Source organism: Pseudophryne corroboree, chromosome 10 (genome assembly GCF_028390025.1).
Source record: "Pseudophryne corroboree isolate aPseCor3 chromosome 10, aPseCor3.hap2, whole genome shotgun sequence".
Lineage (NCBI taxonomy): Eukaryota > Metazoa > Chordata > Amphibia > Anura > Myobatrachidae > Pseudophryne > Pseudophryne corroboree.
The window spans coordinates 10342144-10368895 of NC_086453.1; the positions used below are offsets into that span (position 1 = coordinate 10342144).

General features: G+C 47.7%; 1 protein-coding gene across 2 annotated transcripts in view; it reads left to right on the forward strand.

Moving 5' to 3' along the window:
• Window positions 1–26752, forward strand: part of LOC134965754 (protein-arginine deiminase type-2-like) — a 79806-nt gene that overhangs the window by 50344 nt on the left and 2710 nt on the right. The window contains exons 13-15 of one of the 2 annotated variants that reach the window (XM_063942103.1): window positions 15431–15524; window positions 15745–15821; window positions 22345–22470. In XM_063942103.1, the coding sequence (XP_063798173.1) occupies window positions 15431–15524; window positions 15745–15821; window positions 22345–22470 (297 nt within the window). The remainder of the gene's footprint in view (window positions 1–15430; window positions 15525–15744; window positions 15822–22344; window positions 22471–26752) is intronic. The other variant, XM_063942104.1, reaches the window with a different exon arrangement.

Below are 26752 nucleotides of genomic sequence, written 5' to 3' on the forward strand. Positions count from 1 at the left end.
GGGAGAATGGGGGGCGCGAATTAGCACCTCACCTTTTGCCCCATGCAGAGTCCCCTCATTTTGAAAGCATTTGATAAGAAGGAATACATACTGCAAGGAGTGCTGGGTAGAGAAAATGATGCATAACTGTCCTGTGTGCTGTGTAATTGCTGGGGAATAACGCATTGGTATAGAGCAGATGTGGTGAACTACAAGTCCCAGCATGCTCTGACTGCTTCTGCCTATTGCTGGCAGGGCGTTCCGGCACTTGTAATCCTGCAATAGCCAGAGACGGGAGGCTCAGGGCTGCTGTAGAGGGACTAGTCTATCAATCTGGATTGCACTGAATACATGAATTGCAGAATACATTCACTGCCGCTTTGTGACTTTATCAGATGCCTGTGTGGGGTATGTAGTCAGTATGTCGGCATGCAGAATGTAGGGATACAGTCAAGATGCGGTCGGAATACTGACGCTGGCATCCTGAAACTGAACGGAATGCCGACACTATCATCCTGACATGGATAACAGTGCCGGCTCTGGGATCAGCCTTGAAAAAGGGACAGCATAGTCATTGACAATGCTAAATTCCTTTGTCGTATAAACAACCCTTTATGAAGCTAAGAACACTGTACGCTGTTTACTTAAGAAGTACCGTAATGGTACGCTAGTTGCGTAACGATCGCTCAGCCGTAGGCGAGACGCTCAGGCGTCACGTTCGCTCACGGCCCAGGGATCACAGGACACGTTATTGGTTATGTCTAGGGGAAAGATTCGCTGTAACGTAGCGTACGCTAGAGACCACGAGGAGGTCACCAGCGATGCAGACGCTCACGACACTATACCTTTATGTTAAACCTTATACCGATGAAACACACAGAATACCTTAATGTGAGTACAGGGTGTAAATGCAACCTTGTGTAACCTGACTAACTACAAAGCTGATTGAGCGTCACCGACGCTCAAGTGAACACTTAACACTATAGTAAATACACTGATACTGGTTTAGGTTTCCAAAGCCTATTAACTGTATTATATCTAATATATTTGTAAAAGGGGATAACAGTACATATGATACGCTACAATATAACAGAGACCTCCTAACCACAGAACTAAACAATAAATACAATAAGACAATACTACGCTGACCTAAATGAAATACAATACAATACTATAATACTATAAGGTATTTAAGAGAAAAGAGGAGAGAGAGAGATAGAGAGAGAGAGAGATTGGCTCGCAGAAAGACAATGATTATGGAGAGAACTTACGCACAAAAGGGTATGATCGCCAGCGCCTCGATATCCAGCTCCCGATTATCAGCAGATAACCGTTGATGAGAGAGTGAGAGCTGGATGTGGTCGGCCTGCCTATTTATGCTCCACACACAATGCAATCTCCTGGTCCTACAATCCCATTGTCCATTGGCCGAAGGAATTCGGCCCTGCATCATAACAAAAGGTCATAGGGTGATTCATACAGGTGGGCTGTGACGATTTCCAACAGCTCAGGTGGGTGGGAAACTGGGTTTCCCGCCGCATACCTGAGTATGTGTAAATCATAGAAATGGACATAAACTTCTTATGTCCATAACTATTCGCACGAGCGATTAATACGCTCCAAACCAACACCGGAATATTGCTAATTAAATACTCTTCCGATGGGTACCAAACACTGCAGTATGATTCCTGTTAGACCCTTCGTACGATGCAAAGAGGGATTCCTCAGCTCTGGGACATTGTACTTTAACCAAACTTACAGAAACTATCAAAGGGATCATGATCTATAAACTACATTAATTGTGAACATTTGTAACTAATGATTCGCACGCTACGATCACATAAACTCTACCGTAAATGCGCATACTGCGCGTGCGAGTGCACGCGATTGCGGGTATGCGCTTCCACGGGAGAGCGTACGCATGCGCAGCACGGACCAGTGTGCGGTGCAAATATGGCAACGTGCATTGAGACATTTTTCTGACTTTGACAGTCCACCCTTTGGCAGTCAATAATAACTGCCACAAAACATTTAAGGAGAAAAATGTAAGTCAGGGGTTAATTGATTTCCATGGTTGGGTAGGGGAGGAGAGAGGAGAAGGTGTGAAGAGGGTATGACCTAGTGAGAAAGCAGAAGCATGTGTGTATGAGTCCATGTTTGGAGGGTCATGTATCATCGTGCCGTACGTGTGGTAAATCAAGCTTCGAGGTATTGCGAAGTATACATTTGAATTCCTTCTTATCCTGTGGTACAGGTCTGTGGATGGGCTGTCAAACTTTACCGAGCTCATTTCGGCTGTAGTTGTAACAAAATGGGGATGCACATTTTAGTTGATGATACATGAATGGGGGAGGTATGTGGTTGCTGATATCTGTGCCTGAATTCCCTATCGTCTATGTGTGTCATTACCTGAGGGTTGTAGAGGTGAAGATAGAGAACACTTATGAAAAATGCAATGGTATTCTATGTCAGGGAAACGTACATTCGTCGATTGAGGTCTTGATTGGTGTCGGTTGATTGGAGTCTTCTTCTTTGTGCTTTTGCTCATAAATCGTGAGTAAAGCAAACAACGTCCATGGATTTACAAAAAATGTTGGGCTAGCGTGATTTTAAAGTTCCTAGGGAAACTGGGGTACCCATGGCATTGTCCATCAAAATCTTGTATATCAGGTCGACTGCTCTTCTTCTTTCCATCTTTCCGTTGTCGGCCCCTTGGCTCATCAAATCCTTCGTCTACGTGGGTCTTTGTACCTCGGAGGAAAACATAGAAATGGGTGAAAGACGGACCGTATACTCATTACATTATTACGTCATGGTTTCTAGCATTGGGTCATAAATCAAATCCAGGTTAATTACAGTTTCCTCACTCTTCAAGCTCATCACTTTCGTACTTTGTTTACACCTCATCAAAGCCTGCCCGCATCTAAATATCAATCCAAACGATATAACGACACCCAAAATACATAGGAGAAACTTTCCAACATCTATTATGACTCCTTGAGCCCAGTCTCCTAAACCGGAGAACCAATTTCGCGGGTTCAACCATGACACCCAACCAGTCAGCTCATTACCTACAGCAGCAAGGGTGAGATTGTGTTTTCGACGAAATTCCCACTTTAATTGCAGAATATCGTCCATCTTTTGGTCTATGACCTCTACCGGATCCTCGGTACTATTTGTGATATACGTGCAACACTTTATGCCGTACTGTGTTGCCAAGGTAACACAATATCCGCCTGTTACTGCTGTAAGATAATTAAGAACCATTCTATGCTGAACTAGTTCTGTTTTATAAGCTTGAAGTTCTCTTCCAGTGTATCTAAACGTGTCATCATACATTTCAGTGATATTATCTAACAAATTGGCGAGTGCGGAAATGTATCTATAATTCATCACTCCTCGAGCGGTACGAGTGAAATCTAACGCTACCAGAACCTGAATCCCGGTGGATTCATGGATAAGATCAGAGGCCGGATGCTCTAACCTTTCTGACAGTTGTCTTTTAACTCGGTGTTCGTAATGAGTGTGAGTATAAGGAGCTTGGGCACCACGGTGTATGTCCTTCATTTTGTCATGTGTAACAGTCATCACTTCAGGCAATACTTTTCCAATATAACACAATCCTTCAGAGTTTGGGGCAAGCCACTTGTACGCCTTTCTCCCACATATGAAATATGCATCATCGGGGAGAACATAGGGGACGGAGAAGGACATGACCATGTTACAAACCTTCCAGGTGAAATCTCCTGACCCTAATTCTTCCATCTGCCTAATGCACGTATCGGTTTGTACGATATGTGCACAGTATCCTGGTGATACCTCTCCAACTCTAGTAATCCTATTTCCTAAGGTATATCGATACCGGAAAGATTTTCCTCTACTGGCTATGTGGCGTACGAGCTCTGTATCTGTAGGCATTCTATCTGCTCTGTGTGAAAAGGTCATGGTAAGGTTGCTCCATGACACTTCCCAATTTCCCGGTTTTCTGGGATTGGAGATGTTAAAACATATGAGGGACCTATCCACATGGTATTGGTGGAGCTTCAAACTAGGAGGGCTGGAGATGTTAAACCTCCGGTCCACCGGTCTCCCACCACTTAGCTCAAGTACCTCCCCTAACGTTAAAGGAAATGGTACTAGCCCTGATTTACTGTGACCCTGAGGTACTTGAGAGCATACCCAACAATCTGTTTGGTTTAACACGTTACCCACTAAGGAGTGATAGTCACTCAATGGATGCCGGTCTATATGGATATTAAAACTAGATTGGCATTTCTTTATGCATCCATCTTCAACCAGATTATCACAGAGCCTACAGATACAATTTTCCTCGGCTAACAATCCATCACAATTTCTTCTATCGGATCGTTTTCTGATACTCGCCTTTGCTTGTTGGATTGGTTGATCTTGGAAAACTACGCCTCCATCATCATAATCGGAACCCATTCCAGAACCTCTCTCGACCTCTATGGTACTCTCGCCGGAATAGACTGCTCTGGTCAACATCATGGTCAACATCAAAATCCGGATCACAGTCTCTTTGGGCAAGTCCATCTTTGAGGAGGAAATGGAGAAGATTGAGAAGGGGGAAACAGAAATTTTAAGGGAGAGGGGATGGGAAGTGGAGAAAACAATAAAAGGGAGAGGGGAGTCGACAGCTACTTTCGGTCTTCAAGGCTCAGGTGCCGCCTCAGTCCTCCTGGAACAGACACTCTAGTGATACAACCTCTACCGTCTGTTCCTTATCACGGGACTTCTCTGGATCAGCAACCTTCTTGCAGTGGGATGAATGGACCCAAGTCTCTCTCTCAGCAACCTTCAATGCTGTGGTGCTAGTCAATAAGACCTGGTATGGTCCTTCCCATCTATCAATAAGACAACCTGAGCGTAGAAAATTTCGTATCATTACATAATCCCCAGGTTCAATGTCATGACAATTACTATCTGGTAAATCAGGAATCACCAACTTCAGATTATCATTTTGATTCCTCAACTGTTTACTCATGTTAATCAAGTACTTTACAGTTACTTCATTGTTACATTTCAAATCATCCTGAGGGTTAATCATGACATGCGGTTGTCGACCAAACAAGATTTCAAAAGGGGACAGATTAAGAGGGGACCTGGGAGTGGTTCTGATGCTATACAGAACAATGGGTAAAGCTTCTGGCCACGTCAATCCTGTCTCTGCCATTACTTTACTCAATTTATTTTTAATAGTGCTGTTCACTCTTTCGACCTTCGCACTCGCCTGTGGACGGTACGGAGTGTGCAGCTTGCTATCAATTCCCATCAACTTACACATTCCTTGGAAGACATCACCTGTAAAATGGGTACCCCTATCGCTTTCAATGATTCTAGGGATACCATATCTACATACAAATTCCTGCACAATTTTCTTAGCTGTAAACATAGCGGTATTTGTAGCTGCTGGAAAAGCTTCGACCCAATTTGAGAAAACATCTATACAGACAAGTACATACTTTAAATTTCTACATGGGGGCAATTGAATGAAGTCAATTTGTATTACTTGGAAAGGGCCGCCGGCAGGTGGGATATGGGATGGTTCTGTAGGTATTGCCTTTCCAATATTCTTTCTCAGACAGGTAAGGCATGACATTGCTCTTTTACTAGCATGAGAGGAGAATCCTGGGGCGCACCAGTATGCTCTTACCAATTTGCACATCCCCTCCTTGCCTAGATGAGTCAGCCCGTGAGCTGCTTCAGCCAGACACGGAAGGTATGCCCTGGGGGCCACTGGTTTACCATGTCCATCCGTCCAGAGCCCTGAGGACTCCTGGCCATATCCCTTTGCCTTCCAGACTGCCTTCTCCTGAGTGGAACACAAATTCTGCATTTCACACAACTTTTGTGTGTTGATGGTATTAAATACCATCAGTTGTGTGGTGTCTGTCCGTATGGGGGTAGCAGCTGCAAGCTTTGCAGCTTCGTCTGCTCGGCTGTTACCAAGGGATACTGGGTCTTGGCTATATGTATGTGCTTTACATTTGATAACAGCCACTCTGTCGGGTTCCTGTATCGCTGTTAGAAGCCTTTTTATATGAGCTGCATGCGCTATCGGTGTGCCAGCTGCCGTCATGAAATTTCTGAGCCGCCATAGGGCTCCGAAATCATGGACTACCCCGAACGCGTATCTGGAATCGGTGTAGATATTGGCAGACTTACCCTTAGCCAATTCACATGCTCTGGTTAGGGCGACCAGTTCAGCAACCTGGGCTGAGTGAGGTGGGCCTAGCGGTTCCGCTTCTATGGTGTCTTGGTCATCTACGACTGCGTATCCAGTACACAAGTCTCCCGAGTCTGACTGTCTGTGACAACTACCGTCCGTGTAGAACGTGAGTTCTGCATCTTCTAGTGGATTGTCACTGATGTCAGGCCTTGCGGAAAAATTTTGGGTCAAATATTCCATACAATCATGTGTATCTTCCTTTGCATTAAATCCTCCTTCCCCATCACTCTCACCTCCCACCCTTTGTGCCTGTCCAGGCACACCTGGGAGAAATGTTGCAGGGTTTAATGCACTGCATCTCCTTATGGTGATGTTTACTGGGGCCATTAATGCCAATTCCCATCTTGTAAACCTTGCTGATGAGACGTGTCTGGTTTGGGCAGAATTCAATAAGGCAGATACCGCATGCGGTGTATGGATTGTGAGGTTGTGGCCTAGCACGACATCTTCGCTTTTTGTCACTAGCAATGCTATCGCCGCAACGCTACGCAAGCATGTGGGGAGGGATCGCGCTACCGTGTCTAGCTGAGCGCTGTAGTATGCAATTGGCCTGCTGGCATCACCGTGTTTTTGTGTTAGTACACCTGCTGCGCACCCAGCACTTTCTGTTCCGTATAGTTCAAAGGGTTTCCCATAGTCTGGCATACCTAGTGCAGGTGCCTGCGTTAGACACTGTTTGAGTCTCTCAAATGCTGTTTCGGATTCGTCTGTATGCGAAATCCGATCAGGTTTGTTTGAGGAGACCATTTCCTGCAAAGGTAGTGCCAATATGGAAAACCCTGGGATCCAATTACGGCAATACCCACACATTCCTAAAAACGTCCTGATCTGTTGCTGGGTTTGTGGCAGTGTCATGTCTCTCTAATGGCTTGGATTCTATCAGCGGTCAAGTGTCTCAGTCCTTGTGTTAGACAGTGTCCCAAATATTTTACCTTAGTCTGGCATAATTGCAACTTGTCTTTGGAAACCTTGTGACCTGTGTCTGAAAGATGAAACAGGAGCTGTTTCGTATCCTTCAGGGATGCCTCCAGTGAATCTGAACACAGTAATAAATCGTCCACATACTGTATCAATACTGATCCACTGTCTGGTTGGAAAGACTGTAAACAATCATGCAAAGCCTGAGAAAATATACTTGGACTATCTATGAAACCTTGGGGTAACCGAGTCCACGTGTATTGGACTCCTCTGTATGTGAATGCAAACAAATATTGGCTGTCAGGGTGCAGAGGTACCGAAAAGAAAGCGGAGCAGAGGTCAATAACAGTGAAAAATTTGGCAGTGGGAGGAATTTGCATTAGGATGACAGCTGGATTAGGCACTACGGGGAACTGACTCTCAACTATTTTGTTAATCCCCCTTAGATCCTGCACTAGCCTGTAACCCCTCCCCCCACTCTTTTTAACAGGGAAGATGGGACTATTTGCTGTGCTGGACGTTCTTACTAGAATGCCCTGTTGTAGCAAGCGCTCTATTACGGGAAAAACTCCTAACTCCACCTCTGGCTTCAGAGGATACTGTGGGATTTTTGGAGCTATCCTACCATCTTTTACTTGTACTATTACTGGAGCTACGTTTGCCATTAATCCAGTGTCCTGTCCATCTTTTGTCCAAAGTGACTCTGGTATCTGAGATGTCATCTCTTCTACCTGGGATGGGTTCCTATTTGTCATCATGGTGTGTGACATTAATTTTGATGGGGAGTCTAACATGTCTCGTACTTCCTGAGCGTGATTCTCAGGGATGTCCAAGAATACACCTTCAGGAGTACAATAAATGACGCAACCCATTTTACATAGTAAGTCTCTTCCCAGGAGATTGGTTGGTGCAGATGCAGCCAGCAAAAAGGAATGCTTGGTATGCAAAGGCCCTATTGTAATCTCGGCTGGTTTGCTAACAGGGTAGTGCTGGACTACTCCTGTTACTCCCATGGCTGGAATTGTCCTACCAGTGGTTCTCATGCCCACTGTCGAATTTATCACTGACTTGGCCGCCCCTGTGTCTACAAGAAAGTTTAAAGTTTTACCGGCTACATTGATTGCAATCTCTGGTTCGCTTCCAAGACTGGCAATCAATTTAACTGGTTGCAGATTACAGGTATGGCCACACCCCTATTGGGTATGCTGACCTCCCTGAATCCCGCTGGCAGCAACTACTTGTGAAGGAGTTAGCTGGGAACTACCAGAGGCATGCCAGTCTCTGTTTGGGGGATATCTTTTTGTTTCCCCTGTATGTGGCTCAAAACTCCGCCTCTGTGGACCCTGCTCCCAATGTCGTGTGTTGTGTTGTTGTCTAGGGGGTTGAAAAGATCTTTGTACATTTCTTACTCTACAGTCTCGTGCAAAGTGTCCTGGTTTGTTACAAGAAAAACATGTTATTACACTTGCCTTACCCACAGGATTCGGTGGTACATACGCAGGCTGCCTTGTGGTCAGCGCCTGTATACTTACGGACATCAACTTATCACTTTGCGATTCCCTGTGCCTAGTGATGTTTCTGTCGTGATCAATAGCAGCCTCTCTCAAGCCGGACACTGACAGACCTCGCCAGCACGGTTGCGTGGTCTGAACCCTAGTCTTTAATGTTTCCTTTAAACCATCCATCAGTACAGATACTGCTACTTCCCGATGGTTTGGGTTGGTCTTAATGTCTTCTATACCAGTGTACTTTGCCATTTCTAATAGTGCCCGGTGAAAATATTCTGTTGCCGTTTCGGACTCCTTTTGCTTAATGGAAAATATTTTATTCCATTTAACAACGGCTGGGAAATACTCTTTTAGCTGTAAATTTATCCTTTTTACATTATCCTTGTTGTACACGTCTGTAAGCGGTACATCTTTATCCAATGCACAATCAGCTAAAAACTGAGTTGCATCAACATTGGAAGGTAAACAAGCTCTTAGCAGTATCTGCCAATCCTTGTTGTTGGGTTCTACCGTGTTACCTAAATCCCTGATGTATTTTTGGCTAGCAACTAAATCCTTCCTGGGGTCAGGAAATTCGGACACTATTGTTCTTAATTCCATTCTGGAAAATGGAGTGTACATGGCAATGTTCCTTATGGGAGTGGCTCCAGAGACATCTGTTTTTCCATTGGGGACTGCTATTACCCTTACAGGAGCAATTCTAACAGCCTCTTCCTGTGTAGATTCTACAGCTTGTTGTGGTACAATTGTTTCAGTGTAGTGCATGGTGCCGTACTTACCCGTTGACACGACCTCACCTATCCCTCCGCTAGGGGCTTTCACTAATCTCGTGGGTGTCGCTGTGCCTACTGTGGTCTCTGCTATGGTGGCTGCAAGAGAGAGAGCTGAAATTGTTGCTGAATCGTCTTCTTGATCACACTCCTGAGGAAGGTTCAAAACAGGGTACATCTTGCACGGGTTAATACTTGCATGAGTTATTTGGTTAACATCATTAACATTTACAGTGTTACTAAGAGTTTGTGTTTTACAACCCAGTGCGTTTCTCTCCGCAATCAACTTTTCTCCTGCAATGTATGGTGGGGGAGGAGCTGTGGCAATCAACTTCCTGACTGCCCCAGATCCTGCCGCCAGAGCCAAACCTCTCTGTATCTCACCTTCCTGGTGCCATAACTGTAAATAATCATGATGCTGAATTCGTCTCTTTGCTGATTTTACGAGACATATCCTCCTCCTTAAATTTTGTAACACCTCTGGACTGAAGCTACCTATTCTTGGGAACTTGTCCCTGTCTTGTACAGTCATTCTCTCCCATTCATCACATAAAGATTCGGTGTGAATTCCATATTTTTCACACATTACATATCGTGCCGACCCAACTGGTCGGTTCACAGAATCAACCTGAACCAGGGTTGATCGCCCCCTACCTGAGCAACTGGCCCCCATAGTCTGCAGGTGTTGCTTAGTCCTCCTTGGATCTCTGTATCAAGGTTTTCAGCAAGCCTTTTCAGACAACCAAATTACTCCACAGTAGGCCGGCGGTGGCGGTTTACCGAGTACCCCACTCACTCGCCCACCTCGACCAATACGACCTGATCACACCGACGTGGTGCTGGCGTACTCGATACAGGGCCCCTATGGAACCTTCAGTTTACTGGAACATATGAGGGTTACCCGCAGGACACTTACTCTTTCCAGTAAAGGTGGGGTTGTTAGATAGTTCCTGAGTGACCAGCGAACTTCCCTTCCAAAAATAAAAAATTACACAAATCACGTCAGAATGTACAAATAGCGTTTGTGACCACTTTACTCTAATGGTATTAGGTCAGATCACTAACTACTGCACACAATTACGTGCGGTCCAATCGTTCAGTACACGAGCACTACTTGTCATGTACTGAAAGACCAATGGAATCGATGTTTCCGGCCGCGATTCCTTCAGCAAGAGCTTATGGCCTATATGGGTTCTGCACCAACACCCCAGGCGTTGTGCCACTGGACTTTTATAGCGGACCTTTTACCTTACGACCTCCTGGTCTTGTTACCTTTTGACCTCCTGGTCTTGTTACCTTTACCTTATGGTCCGCTATACTCTAATGCTCAAATATTATTTAACCAGGGATGCCTCCCTGGCCACCGTATATGTCACTTACACGTATGTCCCTTGACGAGTACCCGGCTTTCCTTTTGGTTCCACCTTAAAGTTATATAAACTTTTGTATACAAAACACACTCACTCAACACATGTACACTTTGTTTCTATATCTATTTCTGCGCAGAAATTGTCTTCAGGCCAAGAGTGTTACCAATTAGGAGCAGGATCTGTTAAACTAAATTTCAGATTTTCTAAAAACAGATTTGCGTTATTTTCCGCTTCGCGTTATCTACCGCTGTGCGTTAATTATCGCCTTGCGCTAATTATCGCTTTGCGCTAATTCAACTTTTTCGTGACTTGAGCTACGTGAGCGTAACCGGACGCTACGTTGCGTAATGAACGCTGCGTGCGTCTGCCTTTGGATTGCGTACGCTAGTCTTTGTTAGCGACACGTGTACGCAATGCAAAGGATCCACCGTAACACAATATATTTTTATCAATGTAAATGATCCCTGATCATCTACCGCAATCCACACTGACTGCCTTGTATCTCAGACAAACCGTGTGTTTGTTCTATACTTTAACTATCACCTCTACTATGAAATAACAGCAAATCTCTTTTTTTAGCACTTTCTATCAACTATAAAATTTGGCAAACAGGAATAGTGATATACGAAAAAATGAAATACACAAGTGAAAAGAAATGCAGGTATGTATGCGTACGCAAGACAAAAGAAAAATAAACAGTTTTAAAAAAGACACAAGCGTTTTGTTCTTACTTCCGGTTACCGGGTTCCTTCAGCACTCTTTATCTAAGCGAAGCAGACGCTTATCCCGTCAGCACTGTGAGACAACCTCCCACCCTTTGCTGGAGGGATAATGTCTGCTGATCTACCTAGTGCAGATGTGAAAAGGACCGGACGAGCCCGCAATTGACAATGCTAAATTCCTTTGTCGTATAAACAACCCTTTATGAAGCTAAGAACACTGTACGCTGTTTACTTAAGAAGTACCGTAATGGTACGCTAGTTGCGTAACGATCGCTCAGCCGTAGGCGAGACGCTCAGGCGTCACGTTCGCTCACGGCCCAGGGATCACAGGACACGTTATTGGTTATGTCTAGGGGAAAGATTCGCTGTAACGTAGCGTACGCTAGAGACCACGAGGAGGTCACCAGCGATGCAGACGCTCACGACACTATACCTTTATGTTAAACCTTATACCGATGAAACACACAGAATACCTTAATGTGAGTACAGGGTGTAAATGCAACCTTGTGTAACCTGACTAACTACAAAGCTGATTGAGCGTCACCGACGCTCAAGTGAACACTTAACACTATAGTAAATACACTGATACTGGTTTAGGTTTCCAAAGCCTATTAACTGTATTATATCTAATATATTTGTAAAAGGGGATAACAGTACATATGATACGCTACAATATAACAGAGACCTCCTAACCACAGAACTAAACAATAAATACAATAAGACAATACTACGCTGACCTAAATGAAATACAATACAATACTATAATACTATAAGGTATTTAAGAGAAAAGAGGAGAGAGAGAGATAGAGAGAGAGAGAGATTGGCTCGCAGAAAGACAATGATTATGGAGAGAACTTACGCACAAAAGGGTATGATCGCCAGCGCCTCGATATCCAGCTCCCGATTATCAGCAGATAACCGTTGATGAGAGAGTGAGAGCTGGATGTGGTCGGCCTGCCTATTTATGCTCCACACACAATGCAATCTCCTGGTCCTACAATCCCATTGTCCATTGGCCGAAGGAATTCGGCCCTGCATCATAACAAAAGGTCATAGGGTGATTCATACAGGTGGGCTGTGACGATTTCCAACAGCTCAGGTGGGTGGGAAACTGGGTTTCCCGCCGCATACCTGAGTATGTGTAAATCATAGAAATGGACATAAACTTCTTATGTCCATAACTATTCGCACGAGCGATTAATACGCTCCAAACCAACACCGGAATATTGCTAATTAAATACTCTTCCGATGGGTACCAAACACTGCAGTATGATTCCTGTTAGACCCTTCGTACGATGCAAAGAGGGATTCCTCAGCTCTGGGACATTGTACTTTAACCAAACTTACAGAAACTATCAAAGGGATCATGATCTATAAACTACATTAATTGTGAACATTTGTAACTAATGATTCGCACGCTACGATCACATAAACTCTACCGTAAATGCGCATACTGCGCGTGCGAGTGCACGCGATTGCGGGTATGCGCTTCCACGGGAGAGCGTACGCATGCGCAGCACGGACCAGTGTGCGGTGCAAATATGGCAACGTGCATTGAGACATTTTTCTGACTTTGACATCCCGAAACGCGTTGGCCTTGCCCTGCTGTGCCTTATTCCATTATCAAGACGGACAACCTCTGCATGCTGTGGGTCACGTGGACAGTCATTTGGGAATGAAATCTCTGGAGCCTATAGCAGGGTATTTCCCGGGGTACTCTGCTTTCTCAACACCTGCGGCTCCCACCAAAGATACGGGTACGATCACCTTCCTGCCTTCATTGTGATTCACCACATGTGTTTTTATATTTCTATCTTTGTCATATTTTATATGCATTTTATTAAATATTTTATCATATTTTGATACCTCATTTGACATCTATATTGGAGATATCATATTTATACGGATCTAGCGCCTATTAGGGAGTGGTTACATCTCTTTGCTACTGGGATGCCGAACGCCAGAATCCCAAACGGGGGGGGGGGGGGTTTAGGTTAAGGCTGCGTCCCGAGGAGGTTAGGGTTAGGCTGCGGGGCAGGGAGGGTTAGGCTGCGGGGAGGGTGGGTTAGGGTTAGGCGCCACTGGGGAAGGTTAGGTTTAGGCTGCAGGGCTTGGAGGGTTAGGCTGCGGGGAGGGTGTGTTAGGGTTAGGTACCACTGGGGAAGGTTAGGTTTAGGCTGCAGGGCTTGGAGGGTTAGGCTGCGGGGAGGGTGGGTTAGGGTTAGGCGCCACTGGGGAAGGTTAGGGTTAGGCTGCAGGGCTTGGAGGGTTAGGCTGCGGGGAGGGTGTGTTAGGGTTAGGTACCACTGGGGAAGGTTAGGCTGCAGGGCAGGGAGGGTTAGGCTGTGGGGAGGTTGGGTTAGGCGCCACTGGGGAAGGTTAGGTTTAGGCTGCGGGGCAGGGAGGGTTAGGCTGTGGGGAGGTTGGGTTAGGCGCCACTGGGGAAGGTTAGGTTTAGGCTGCGGGGCAGGGAGGGTTAGGCTGTGGGGAGGTTGGGTTAGGTGCCACTGGGGAAGGTTAGGTTTAGGCTGCGGGGCAGGGAGGGTTAGGCTGTGGGGAGGTTGGGTTAGGCGCCACTGGGGAAGGTTAGGTTTAGGCTGCGGGGCAGGGAGGGTTAGGCTGTGGGGAGGTTGGGTTAGGCGCCACTGGGGAAGGTTAGGTTTAGGCTGCGGGGCAGGGAGGGTTAGGCTGTGGGGAGGTTGGGTTAGGCGCCACTGGGGAAGGTTAGGTTAAGGCTGCGGGGAGGTTGGGTTAGGTGCCACTGGGGAAGGTTAGGTTTAGGCTGCGGGGCAGGGAGGGTTAGGCTGTGGGGAGGTTGGGTTAGGCGCCACTGGGGAAGGTTAGGTTTAGGCTGCGGCGAAGGGAGGGTGGGTTGGGGTTAGGCATCACTGGGGAAGGTTAGGGTTAGGCTGCGGGGCAGGGAAGGTTAGGGTCAGGCTGCGTGTGGGGGAAGGGGGGGGGGGGTTCGGGTCAGGCTGCAGTAAAGGAGGGTTAGGCGTAGGGGTGGGAAGGATCCGGGTTACCATATCTTTTTACCTGCTGTCGGGATTTTGACAGTCGGCATTCTGGGTGCCGGGATATCATATGTATCCCATAATGTGGACAGTCACAAAGTCTACAGTACAGCGGCGATGTTTTTGCATCTCAGGAGTTACTCCCGGCCAGCGCAGCTCCCGCGGCTGGCCGGGAGAACCTCTTCGCTGCCCGGGTCACAGCGGCTGCGTGTGACGTCATGCAGCCGCTGCGGCCCGCCCCCCCCCCCAACGGTCCGGCCACACCTGTGTTGGCCGGACCGCGCCCCCTAAAAGGTGGCTTAACACCGCCGTCCAGCCCCCTCCCGCCCAGCGACCGCCTCTGCCTGTTAATCAGACAGAGGCGATCGCTATGATACAACGGCCTTCGGTGCGCTACGATAAACTGCAGCGAGCGATCAGGTCGGAATGACCCCCAATAAACGTATAATATGGTTTTCTTTTCAACTGCAGGGTTAGTGCAATGTCGCCACCTGCTGGATATTATAAGGATTGAACTAGTGTGGTTTATTTTTTTGGTTAACTGGGCCCTCTGGCTGCTGTGTAACGACACATCCCAGCATGCCCTGCAACAGTTTTACCATGCCCTATAGCACACCTGTGGCATGTCATGCTGGGATTTTCAGGTCCACAGCAGCTGGAGGGCGACAAATTAAATACACACGAAGTAAAGTATCACGGAGAGTGGGCGTGTTATGTGTGACTCCTTTATCTCATTCTCAGCCCCATCAGGTTAATAAACAAGGGCCAGTAATTCGTCACAGAGGGGACATGGCTTAGTCAGACACCCAGGGTGACACCTGTGATTAGAGAGTCAGACAGGACACATTGCAGGAACCATGATGTAAGATTCCCTCTCACCGGATGCCATTCTCCTTCAGGGTTTCCGGCTTCTGTTGGCCAGCCCTGCTACCTGCCTCAGAATCTTCCATGAGAAGAAGCAGGAGGGTAACAAGGATGTCACAATGTTCCAGGGTAAGTGCACCTTCATATGTATGCATCATCTAAGGTCTGATGGATGAACCTACAACCCCAGCATCTTCCACCGAGAGGTCCCACTTATTGATGACCAGTGCTCTATGTACGGTCCCCATACATCTACCAGACCAACTAATTGTCCATTTAGGTGGGTTGTTCTCCAAATATTCACCTGTATAATGTCTATATCCGGATGTTTCTTCTTCCGCTGATGTAGGATTCCAAAACATACGATGGACCATTGGCAAGGTTCTCTCCACAGATATCATAGTGAAGGAGAACAATTATGTGCAGGTGAGGAACTCAGATATTGGTGCACGAGTCAGGCTGAGGGGTGCTGTGGCTCTGTGATCTCTGCGGTTGTGTTGATAATAAGTAGTGTAGTTTTCTCTAACGTCCTAGTGGATGCTGGGGACTCCGAAAGGACCATGGGGAATAGCGGCTCCGCAGGAGACTGGGCACAAAGTAAAAGCTTTAGGACTAGCTGGTGTGCACTGGCTCCTCCCCCTATGACCCTCCTCCAAGCCTCAGTTAGATTTTGTGCCCGAACGAGAAGGATGCAATCTAGGTGGCTCTCCTGAGCTGCTTAGAGTAAAAGTTTAAATAGGTTTTTTATTTTCAGTGAGACCTGCTGGCAACAGGCTCACTGCATCGAGGGACTTAGGGGAGAGAAACGAACTCACCTGCGTGCAGAGTGGATTGGGCTTCTTGGCTACTGGACATTAGCTCCAGAGGGACGATCACAGGCCCAGCCATGGATGGGTCCCAGAGCCGCGCCGCCGGCCCCCTTACAGATGCTGAAGCAAGAAGAGGTCCATAAATCGGCGGCAGAAGACTTTCCTGTCTTCATAAGGTAGCGCACAGCACTGCAGCTGTGCGCCATTGCTCTCAGCACACTTCACACTTCGGTCACTGAGGGTGCAGGGCGCTGGGGGGGGGGGGCGTCCTGGGAAGCAATGAATTTACCTTATTTGGCAAAAAATACATCACATATAGCTCCTGGGCTATATGGATGTATTTAACCCCTGCCAGTTTTCCAGAAAAAAGCGGGAGAAGAGCCCGCCGTGAAGGGGGCGGGGCCTATCTCCTCAGCACACAGCGCCATTTTTCCCACACAGCTCCGCTGGTAGGAAGGCTCCCAGAATCTCCCCTGCATCCTGCAACTACAGAAACAGGGTAAAAAAGAGAGGGGGGCACTTATTTGGCAAAATAACAGATATAAGCAGCTATAAGGGATAGACACTTATTGTAAGGTTGTCCCTATATATATATATATATATATATATAGCGCTCTGGTGTGTGCTGGCAAACTCTCCCTCTGTCTCCCCAAAGGCCTAAGTGGGTCCTGTCCTCTATCAGAGCATTCCCTGTGTGTGTGCTGGGTGTCGGTACGTGTGTGTCGACATGTATGAGGAGGAAAATGAGGAGGCGGAGCAATTGCCTATAATGGTGATGTCACCCCCTAGGGAGTCGACACCTGAATGGATGGCCGTAATTAAGGAATTACGTGACAGTGTCGGCACGTTACAGAAAACTGTTGACGACATGAGACAGCCGGCAGCTCAGTTAGTGCCTGTCCAGGCGTCTCAAACACCGTCAGGGGCTATTAAACGCCCATTACCTCAGTGGGTCGACACGGACCCAGACACAGACACTGACTCCAGTGTCGACGGTGAAGAAACAAACGTATTTTCCAGTAGGGCCACACGTTACATGATCACGGCAATGAAGGAGGTTTTGCACATCTCTGATACTGCAAGTACCACAAAAAGGGGTATTATGTGGGGTGTGAAAAAACTACCCGTAGTTTTTCCTGAATCAGATGAATTGAATGAAGTGTGTGATGAAGCGTGGGTTACCCCCGACAGAAAACTGCTAATTTCTAAAAAATTATTGGCACTATATCCCTTCCCACCAGAGGTTAGGGCTCGTTGGGAAACACCCCCTAGGGTGGATAAGGCGCTCACACGCTTATCAAAACAAGTGGCGTTACCGTCTCCAGAAACGGCCGCCCTTAAGGAGCCAGCAGATAGGAGGCTGGAAAATATCCTTAAAAGTATATACACACATACTGGTGTTATACTGCGACCAGCAATCGCCTCAGCCTGGATGTGCAGTGCTGGAGTGGCTTGGTCGGATTCCCTGACTGAAAATATTGATACCCTGGACAGGGACAATATATTATTGACTATAGAGCATTTAAAGGATGCATTCCTATATATGCGAGATGCACAGAGAGACATTTGCACTCTGGCATCAAGAGTAAGTGCGATGTCCATTTCTGCCAGAAGAGGATTATGGACGCGACAGTGGTCAGGGGATGCGGATTCCAAACGGCATATGGAAGTATTGCCGTATAAAGGGGAGGAGTTATTTGGGGGCGGTCTATCGGACCTGGTGGCCACGGCAACGGCTGGGAAATCCACCTTTTTACCCCAAGTCACCTCGCAGCAGAAAAAGATACCGTCTTTTCAGGCTCAGTCCTTTCGTTCCTATAAGAACAAGCGGGCAAAAGGCCACTCATATCTGCCCCGGGGCAGAGGAAGGGGAAAAAGACTACAACAGACAGCTTCTTCCCACGACCAGAAGCCCTCCCCCGCTTCTGCCAAGTCCTCAGCATGACGCTGGGGCCTTACAAGCGGACTCAGGCATGGTGGGGGCCCGTCTCAAGAATTTCAGCGCGCAGTGGGCTCACTCGCAAGTGGACCCCTGGATCCTGCAGGTAGTATCTCAGGGGTACAAATTGGAATTCGAGACGTCTCCCCCTCGCCGGTTCTTGAAGTCTGCTTTACCAACGTCTACCCCCGACAGGGAGGCGGTATTGGAAGCCATTCACAAGCTGTATTCCCAGCAAGTGATAATCAAGGTACCCCTCCTACAACAGGGAAAGGGGTATTACTCCACGCTGTTTGTGGTACCGAAGCCGGACGGCTCGGTGAGACCCATTTTAAATCTGAAAACCTTGAACACTTACATAAAAAGGTTCAAGTTCAAGATGGAGTCACTCAGAGCTGTGATAGCAAACCTGGAAGAAGGGGACTACATGGTGTCTCTGGACATCAAGGATGCTTACCTCCATGTCCCAATTTGCCCTTCTCACCAAGGGTACCTCAGGTTTGTGGTACAGAACTGTCACTATCAGTTTCAGACGCTGCCGTTTGGATTGTCCACGGCACCCCGGGTCTTTACCAAGGTAATGGCCGAAATGATGATTCTTCTTCGAAGAAAAGGCGTCTTAATTATCCCTTACTTGGACGATCTCCTGATAAGGGCACGGTCCAGAGAACAGTTAGAGGTCGGAGTAGCACTATCGCAAATAGTACTACGACAGCACGGATGGATTCTAAATATTCCAAAATCGCAGCTGATTCCGACGACACGTCTGCTGTTCCTAGGGATGATTCTGGACACAGTACAGAAAAAGGTGTTTCTCCCGGAAGAGAAAGCCAGGGAGTTATCCGACCTAGTCAGGAAACTCCTAAGACCAGGCCAGGTATCAGTGCATCAGTGCACAAGGGTCCTGGGAAAGATGGTGGCTTCTTACGAAGCGATTCCATTCGGCAGATTCCACGCAAGAACTTTTCAGTTGGATCTGCTAGACAAATGGTCCGGATCGCATCTTCAAATGCATCAGCGGATAACCCTGTCTCCAAGGACAAGGGTGTCTCTCCTGTGGTGGTTACAGAGTGCTCATCTCCTAGAGGGCCGCAGATTCGGCATTCAGGATTGGGTCCTGGTGACCACGGATGCCAGCCTGAGAGGCTGGGGAGCAGTCACACAGGGAAAAAATTTCCAGGGCTTGTGATCAAGCATGGAAACGTCACTTCACATAAATATCCTGGAACTAAGGGCCATTTACAATGCCCTAAGTCAGGCAAGGCCTCTGCTTCAGGGTCAGCCAGTATTGATCCAGTCGGACAACATCACGGCAGTCGCCCACGTAAACAGACAGGGCGGCACAAGAAGCAGGAGGGCAATGACGGAAGTGGCAAGGATTCTTCGCTGGGCGGAAAATCATGTGATAGCACTGTCAGCAGTGTTCATTCCGGGAGTGGACAACTGGGAAGCAGACTTCCTCAGCAGACACGATCTTCACCCGGGGGAGTGGGGACTTCACCCGGAAGTCTTCCACATGATTGTAAACCATTGGGAAAAACCAAAGGTGGACATGATGGCGTCTCGCCTCAACAAAAAACTGGACAGATATTGTTCCAGGTCAAGGGACCCTCAGGCAATAGCTGTGGACGCTCTGGTAACACCGTGGGTGTACCGGTCAGTGTATGTGTTCCCTCCTCTTCCTCTCATACCAAAAGTACTGAGAATCATAAGAAGGAGAGGAGTAAAGACTATACTCGTGGCTCCGGATTGGCCAAGAAGGACTTGGTACCCGGAAATTCAAGAGATGCTCACGGAAGACCCGTGGCCTCTACCTCTAAGACAGGACCTGCTCCAGCAGGGACCATGTCTGTTCCAAGACTTACCGCGGCTGCGTTTGACGGCATGACGGTTGAACGCCGGATCCTGAAGGAAAAAGGCATTCCGGATGAAGTCATCCCTACCCTGATCAAAGCCAGGAAGGATGTAACCGTACAACATTATCACCGTATTTGGCGTAAATATGTTGCGTGGTGCGAGGCCAGGAAGGCCCCTACGGAGGAATTTCAACTGGGTCGATTCCTGCATTTCCTGCAAACAGGACTGTCTATGGGCCTCAAATTAGGGTCCATTAAGGTTCAAATTTCGGCCCTGTCGATATTCTTCCAAAAAGAACTAGCTTCTGTACCTGAAGTTCAGACGTTTGTCAAGGGAGTACTGCATATACAGCCTCCTTTTGTGCCTCCAGTGGCACCTTGGGATCTCAATGTAGTGTTGGGATTCCTAAAATCACATTGGTTTGAACCACTCACCACTGTGGACTTGAAGTATCTCACTTGGAAAGTGGTAATGCTGTTAGCCCTGGCTTCAGCCAGGTGTGTATCAGAATTGGCGGCTTTATCCTATAAAAGCCCTTACCTAATTTTTCATACGGACAGGGCAGAATTGAGGACTCGTCCTCAATTTCTCCCTAAGGTGGTTTCAGCATTTCACTTAAACCAACCTATCGTGGTGCCTGCGGCTACTAGGGACTTGGAGGATTCCAAGTTGCTGGACGTAGTCAGGGCCCTGAAAATATATGTTTCCAGGACGGCTGGAGTCAGAAAATCTGACTCGCTGTTTATCCTGTATGCACCCAACAAGCTGGGTGCTCCTGCTTCTAAGCAGACGATTGCTCGTTGGATTTGTAGTACAATTCAGCTTGCACATTCTGTGGCAGGCCTGCCACAGCCAAAATCTATAAAAGCCCATTCCACACGGAAAGTGGGCTCTTCTTGGGCGGCTGCCCGAGGGGTCTCGGCTTTACAACTTTGCCGAGCAGCTACTTGGTCAGGGGCAAACACGTTTGCTAAATTCTACAAATTTGATACCCTGGCTGAGGAGGACCTGGAGTTCTCTCATTCGGTGCTGCAGAGTCATCCGCACTCTCCCGCCCGTTTGGGAGCTTTGGTATAATCCCCATGGTCCTTTCGGAGTCCCCAGCATCCACTAGGACGTTAGAGAAAATAAGAATTTACTTACCGATAATTCTATTTCTCATAGTCCGTAGTGGATGCTGGGCGCCCATCCCAAGTGCGGATTGTCTGCATTACTTGTACATAGTTATTGTTACAAAAATCGGGTTATTGTTGTTGTGAGCCATCTTTTCAGAGGCTCCTTCTGTTATCATGCTGTTAACTGGGTTCAGATCACAAGTTGTACGGTGTGAGGATATTGGGTTCAAAATCACTCAGTCACGGTGGTAGATGAAATTCCAACAGTGATTTATTAAACAGATTGGGTTATAAACAGCTCAGCACACTTCTGTGATCCAATTCTACACGACAATCCCTCCTGGAACTCCTGACAGAACATTACTTCTTAGTCAGTCTCCTGCCACTCTCTCAACTTCTCTCTCAGGAGTCACGTCCCCTCTTTGCTATTATCCAGCCTTTGTCTTTCCTACAATAAGGCGACACCCCCAGACAGTTTCACATGCCCAGGCATGTCCCCTAGGCCACAATAGATGTTAACTAAAGTAACCTTACTTAATCTGATTGTGTGGCCTGGAATCCATTGTGTGGGGAAGAATGAGGGGGGTGTATGGCCTGACATCTGAGACTGGCTGTATCTACACAACAGCAAACACACAGGTTATCTGATCAGTCATATTGGGAAAACATTATTTTACAAACTATAACACAATAACCATTACATTCATATATATACATTGAAAACATAACTGTACCCTTGTAACAATAACATCATACAATATAATACAATATTGCCTAACATATAACTAATAACATATTGGCAATTGATGAAGTCCATGTGTAGGACCAGGGCTAGGAAAGTAACCACGTGTCTTTTACCACTGAGCGACACGACGCGCCAGCTGTGTCATCACATGTCGTCACATACGGTGTGATTGGTGTGGCTGGTAATGAGTCTTACCCGGGATTCAAAATCCTTCCTTATTGTGTACGCTCGTCCGGGCACAGTATCCTAACTGAGGCTTGGAGGAGGGTCATAGGGGGAGGAGCCAGTGCACACCTGCTAGTCCTAAAGCTTTTACTTTGTGCCCAGTCTCCTGCGGAGCCGCTATTCCCCATGGTCCTTTCGGAGTCCCCAGCATCCACTACGGACTATGAGAAATAGAATTATCGGTAAGTAAATTCTTATTATTAAGGTTCAGGGACTGTTCAGGAGAAGACATCATTGCTAGTAATTCATCTCTTTGCAGCACTGCATTGATTGGAATCGGGACATCCTGAAGCAGGAACTTGGTCTGACGGAAGATGACATCATCGATATACCTGCATTGTTCAAACTGCGCCAAGACCAAGCCTTGGCTTTCTTCCCAAACATGGTGAGTCTCTGGAGAACCGGAGAGCTAGGACGCTGGCTCCATCAACTTTCAACTTTCTGAGCATTTGTTATCACTAATTTCTCTGACGTCCTAGTGGATGCTGGGAACTCCGTAAGGACCATGGGGAATAGCGGCTCCGCAGGAGACTGGGCACAAAAGTAAAGCTTTAGGACTACCTGGTGTGCACTGGCTCCTCCCCCTATGACCCTCCTCCAAGCCTCAGTTAGATTTTTGTGCCCGAACGAGAAGGGTGCACACTAGGGGCTCTCCTGAGCTGCTTAGTGAAAAGTTTAGTTTTAGGTTTTTTATTTTCAGTGAGACCTGCTGGCAACAGGCTCACTGCATCGAGGGACTAAGGGGAGAAGAAGCGAACTCACCTGCGTGCAGAGTGGATTGGGCTTCTTAGGCTACTGGACACCATTAGCTCCAGAGGGACCGAACACAGGCCCAGCCTCGGAGCTCGGTCCCAGAGCCGCGCCGCCGGCCCCCTTACAGAGCCAGAAGCAAGAAGAGGTCCGAAAAATCGGCGGCAGAAGACATCAGTCTTCACCAAGGTAGCGCACAGCACTGCAGCTGTGCGCCATTGCTCCTCATGCACACCACACACTCCGGTCACTGAGGGTGCAGGGCGCTGGGGGGGGGCGCCCTGAGCAGCAATAAAAACACCTTGGCTGGCGAAAATACATCACATATAGCCCCCGGGGCTATATGGATGAATTTTAAACCCTGCCAGATTACACTGAAAAGCGGGAGAAAAGGCCGCCGAGAAGGGGGCGGAGCCTATCTCCTCAGCACACTGGCGCCATTTTTCCTCACAGCTCCGTTGGAGGGAAGCTCCCTGGCTCTCCCCTGCAGTCACTACACTACAGAAAGGGTTAAAAAAGAGAGGGGGGCACTAATTAGGCGCAGTATTAACAATACAGCAGCTATAAGGGGAAAAACACTTATACAAGGTTATCCCTGTATATATATAGCGCTCTGGTGTGTGCTGGCAAACTCTCCCTCTGTCTCCCCAAAGGGCTAGTAGGGTCCTATCCTCTATCAGAGCATTCCCTGTGTGTGTGCTGTGTGTCGGTACGTTTGTGTCGACATGTATGAGGAGGAAAATGATGTGGAGGCAGAGCAAATTGCCTGTAATAGTGATGTCACCCCCTAGGGGGTCGACACCTGAGTGGATGAACTGTTGGAAGGAATTACGTGACAGTGTCAGCTCTTTATAAAAGACAGTGGTTGACATGAGACAGCCGGCTACTCAGCTTGTGCCTGTCCAGAAGTCTCATAGGCCGTCAGGGGCTCTAAAGCGCCTGTTACATCAGATGGCAGATACAGACGCCGACACGGATACTGACTCCAGTGTCGACGGTGAAGAGACAAATGTGACTTCCAGTAGGGCCACACGTTACATGATTGAGGCAATGAAAAATGTTTTACACATTTCTGATAATACGGGTACCACCAAAAGGGGTATTATGTTCGGTGAGGAAAAACTACCTGTAGTTTTCCTGAATCTGAGAAATTAAATGAGGTGTGTGATGAAGCGTGGGTTTCCCCCAATAAAAACTGATAATTTCTAAAAAGTTATTGGCATTATATCCTTTCCCGCCAGAGGTTAGGGTGCGTTGGGAAACACCCCCTAGGGTGGATAAAGCGCTCACACGCTTGTCAAAACAAGGGCTCTACCCTCTCCTGAGATGGCCGCCCTTAAGGATCCTGCTGATAGAAAGCAGGAGGGTATCCTAAAATGTACCGTATTTACACACATACTGGTGTTATACTGCGACCAGCAATCGCCTCAGCCTGGATGTGCAGTGCTGGGTTGGCGTGGTCGGATTCCCTGACTGAAAATATTGATACCCTAGATAGGGACAGTATATTATTGCCTATAGAGCATTTAAAAGATGCATTTCTATATATGCGTGATGCACAGCGGGATATTTGCCGACTGGCATCAAGAGTAAGTGCGCTGTCCATTTCTGCCAGAAGAGGGTTATGGACGCGGCAGTGGTCAGGTGATGCGGATTCCAAACGGCATATGGAAGTATTGCCTTATAACTCAGGCACGGTGGGGGCCCGTCTCAAGAATTTCAGCGCGCAGTGGGCTCACTCGCAAGTAGACCCCTAGATCCTTCAGGTGGTATCTCAGGGGTACAAATTGGAATTCGAGACGTCTCCCCCTCGCCGTTTCCTAAAGTCGGTTTTACCGACGTCTCCCTCCGACAGGGGGGCAGTTTTGGAAGCCATTCACAAGCTGTATTCCCAGCAGGTGATAATCAAGGTACCCCTCCTGCAACAGGGAAAGGGGTATTATTCCACACTGTTGTGGTACCGAAGCCGGACGGCTCGGTGAGACCGATTTTAAATCTAAAATCTTTGAACACTTACATACAGAGGTTCAAATTCAAGATGGAGTCACTCAGAGCAGTGATTGCGAACCTGGAAGAAGGGGACTGCATGGGGTCTCTGGACATCAAGGATGCTTACCTTCATGTCCCAATTTACCCTTCTCACCAAGGGTACCTCAGGTTTGTGGTACAGAACTGTCACTATCAGTTTCAGACGCTGCCGTTTGGATGGTCCACGGCACCCCGGGTCTTTACCAAGGTAATGGCCGAAATGATGATACTCCTTCGAAGGAAGGGAGTTTTAGTTATCCCTTACTTGGACGATCTCCTGATAAGGGTAAGATCCAGGGAACAGTTGGAGGTCGGTGTAGCACTATCTCAGGTAGTGTTGCGGCAGCACGGTTGGATTCTCAATATTCCAAAATCGCAGCTGGTTCCGACGACTCGTCTTCTGTTCCTAGGGATGATCCTGGACACAGTCCAGAAAAAGGTGTTTCTCCCGGAGGAGAAAGCCAGGGAGTTATCCGAGCTAGTCAGGAACCTCCTAAAACCAAGCCAAGTCTCAGTGCATCAATGCACAAGGGTTCTGGGAAAAATGGTGGCTTCCTACGAAGCAATCCCATTCGGCAGATTCCACGCAAGAACTTTACAGTGGGACCTGCTGGACAAATGGTCCGGGTCGCATCTTCAGATGCATCAGCGGATAACCCTGTCTCCAAGGACAAGGGTGTCTCTCCTGTGGTGGTTACAGAGTGCTCATCTCCTAGAGGGCCGCAGATTCTGCATTCAGGATTGGGTCCTGGTGACCACGGATGCCAGCCTGCGAGGCTGGGGAGCAGTCACACAGGGAAGGAATTTCCAGGGCTTATGGTCAAGCCTGGAGACATCACTTCACATAAATATCCTGGAGCTAAGGGCCATTTACAATGCTCTAAGCTTAGCAAGACCTCTGCTTCAAGGTCAGCCGGTGTTGATCCAGTCGGACAACATCACGGCAGTCACCCATGTAAACAGACAGGGTGGCACAAGAAGCAGGAATTCCGGGAGTGGACAACTGGGAAGCAGACTTCCTCAGCAGACACGACCTCCACCCGGGAGAGTGGGGACTTCACCCAGAAGTCTTCCACATGATTATAAACCGTTGGGAAAAACCAAAGGTGGACATGATGGCGTCCCGCCTCAACAAAAAACTCGACAGGTATTGCGCCAGGTCAAGGGACCCTCAGGCAATAGCTGTAGACGCTCTGGTAACACCGTGGGTGTACCAGTCAGTGTATGTGTTCCCTACTCTGCCTCTCATACCCAAGGTACTGAGAATTATAAGATGGAGAGGAGTAAGCACTATATTCGTGGCTCCGGATTGGCCAAGAAGGACTTGGTACCCGGAACTTCAAGAGATGCTCACGGAGGATCCGTGGCCTCTACCTCTAAGAAGGGACCTGCTCCAGCAAGGACCCTGTCTGTTCCAAGACTTACCGCGGCTGCGTTTGACGGCATGGCGGTTGAACGCCGGATCCTGAAGGAAAAAGGCATTCCGGATGAAGTCATCCCTATCCTGATCAAAGCCAGGAAGGATGTAACCGCAAAACATTATCACCGCATTTGGCGAAAATATGTTGCGTGGTGCGAGGCCAGTAAGGCCCGACGGAGGAATTTCAACTGGGTCGATTCCTACATTTCCTGCAAACAGGAGTGTCTATGGGCCTGAAATTGGGGTCCATTAAGGTTCAAATTTCGGCCCTGTCAATTTTCTTCCAGAAAGAACTAGCTTCAGTCCCTGAAGTTCAGACGTTTGTAAAAGGGGTACTGCATATACAGCCTCCTTTTGTGCCTCCAGTGGCACCTTGGGATCTCAATGTAGTTTTTGGGTTCCAAAAGTCACATTGGTTTGAACCACTTAAATCTGTGGAGTTAAAATATCTCATATGGAAAGTGGTCAT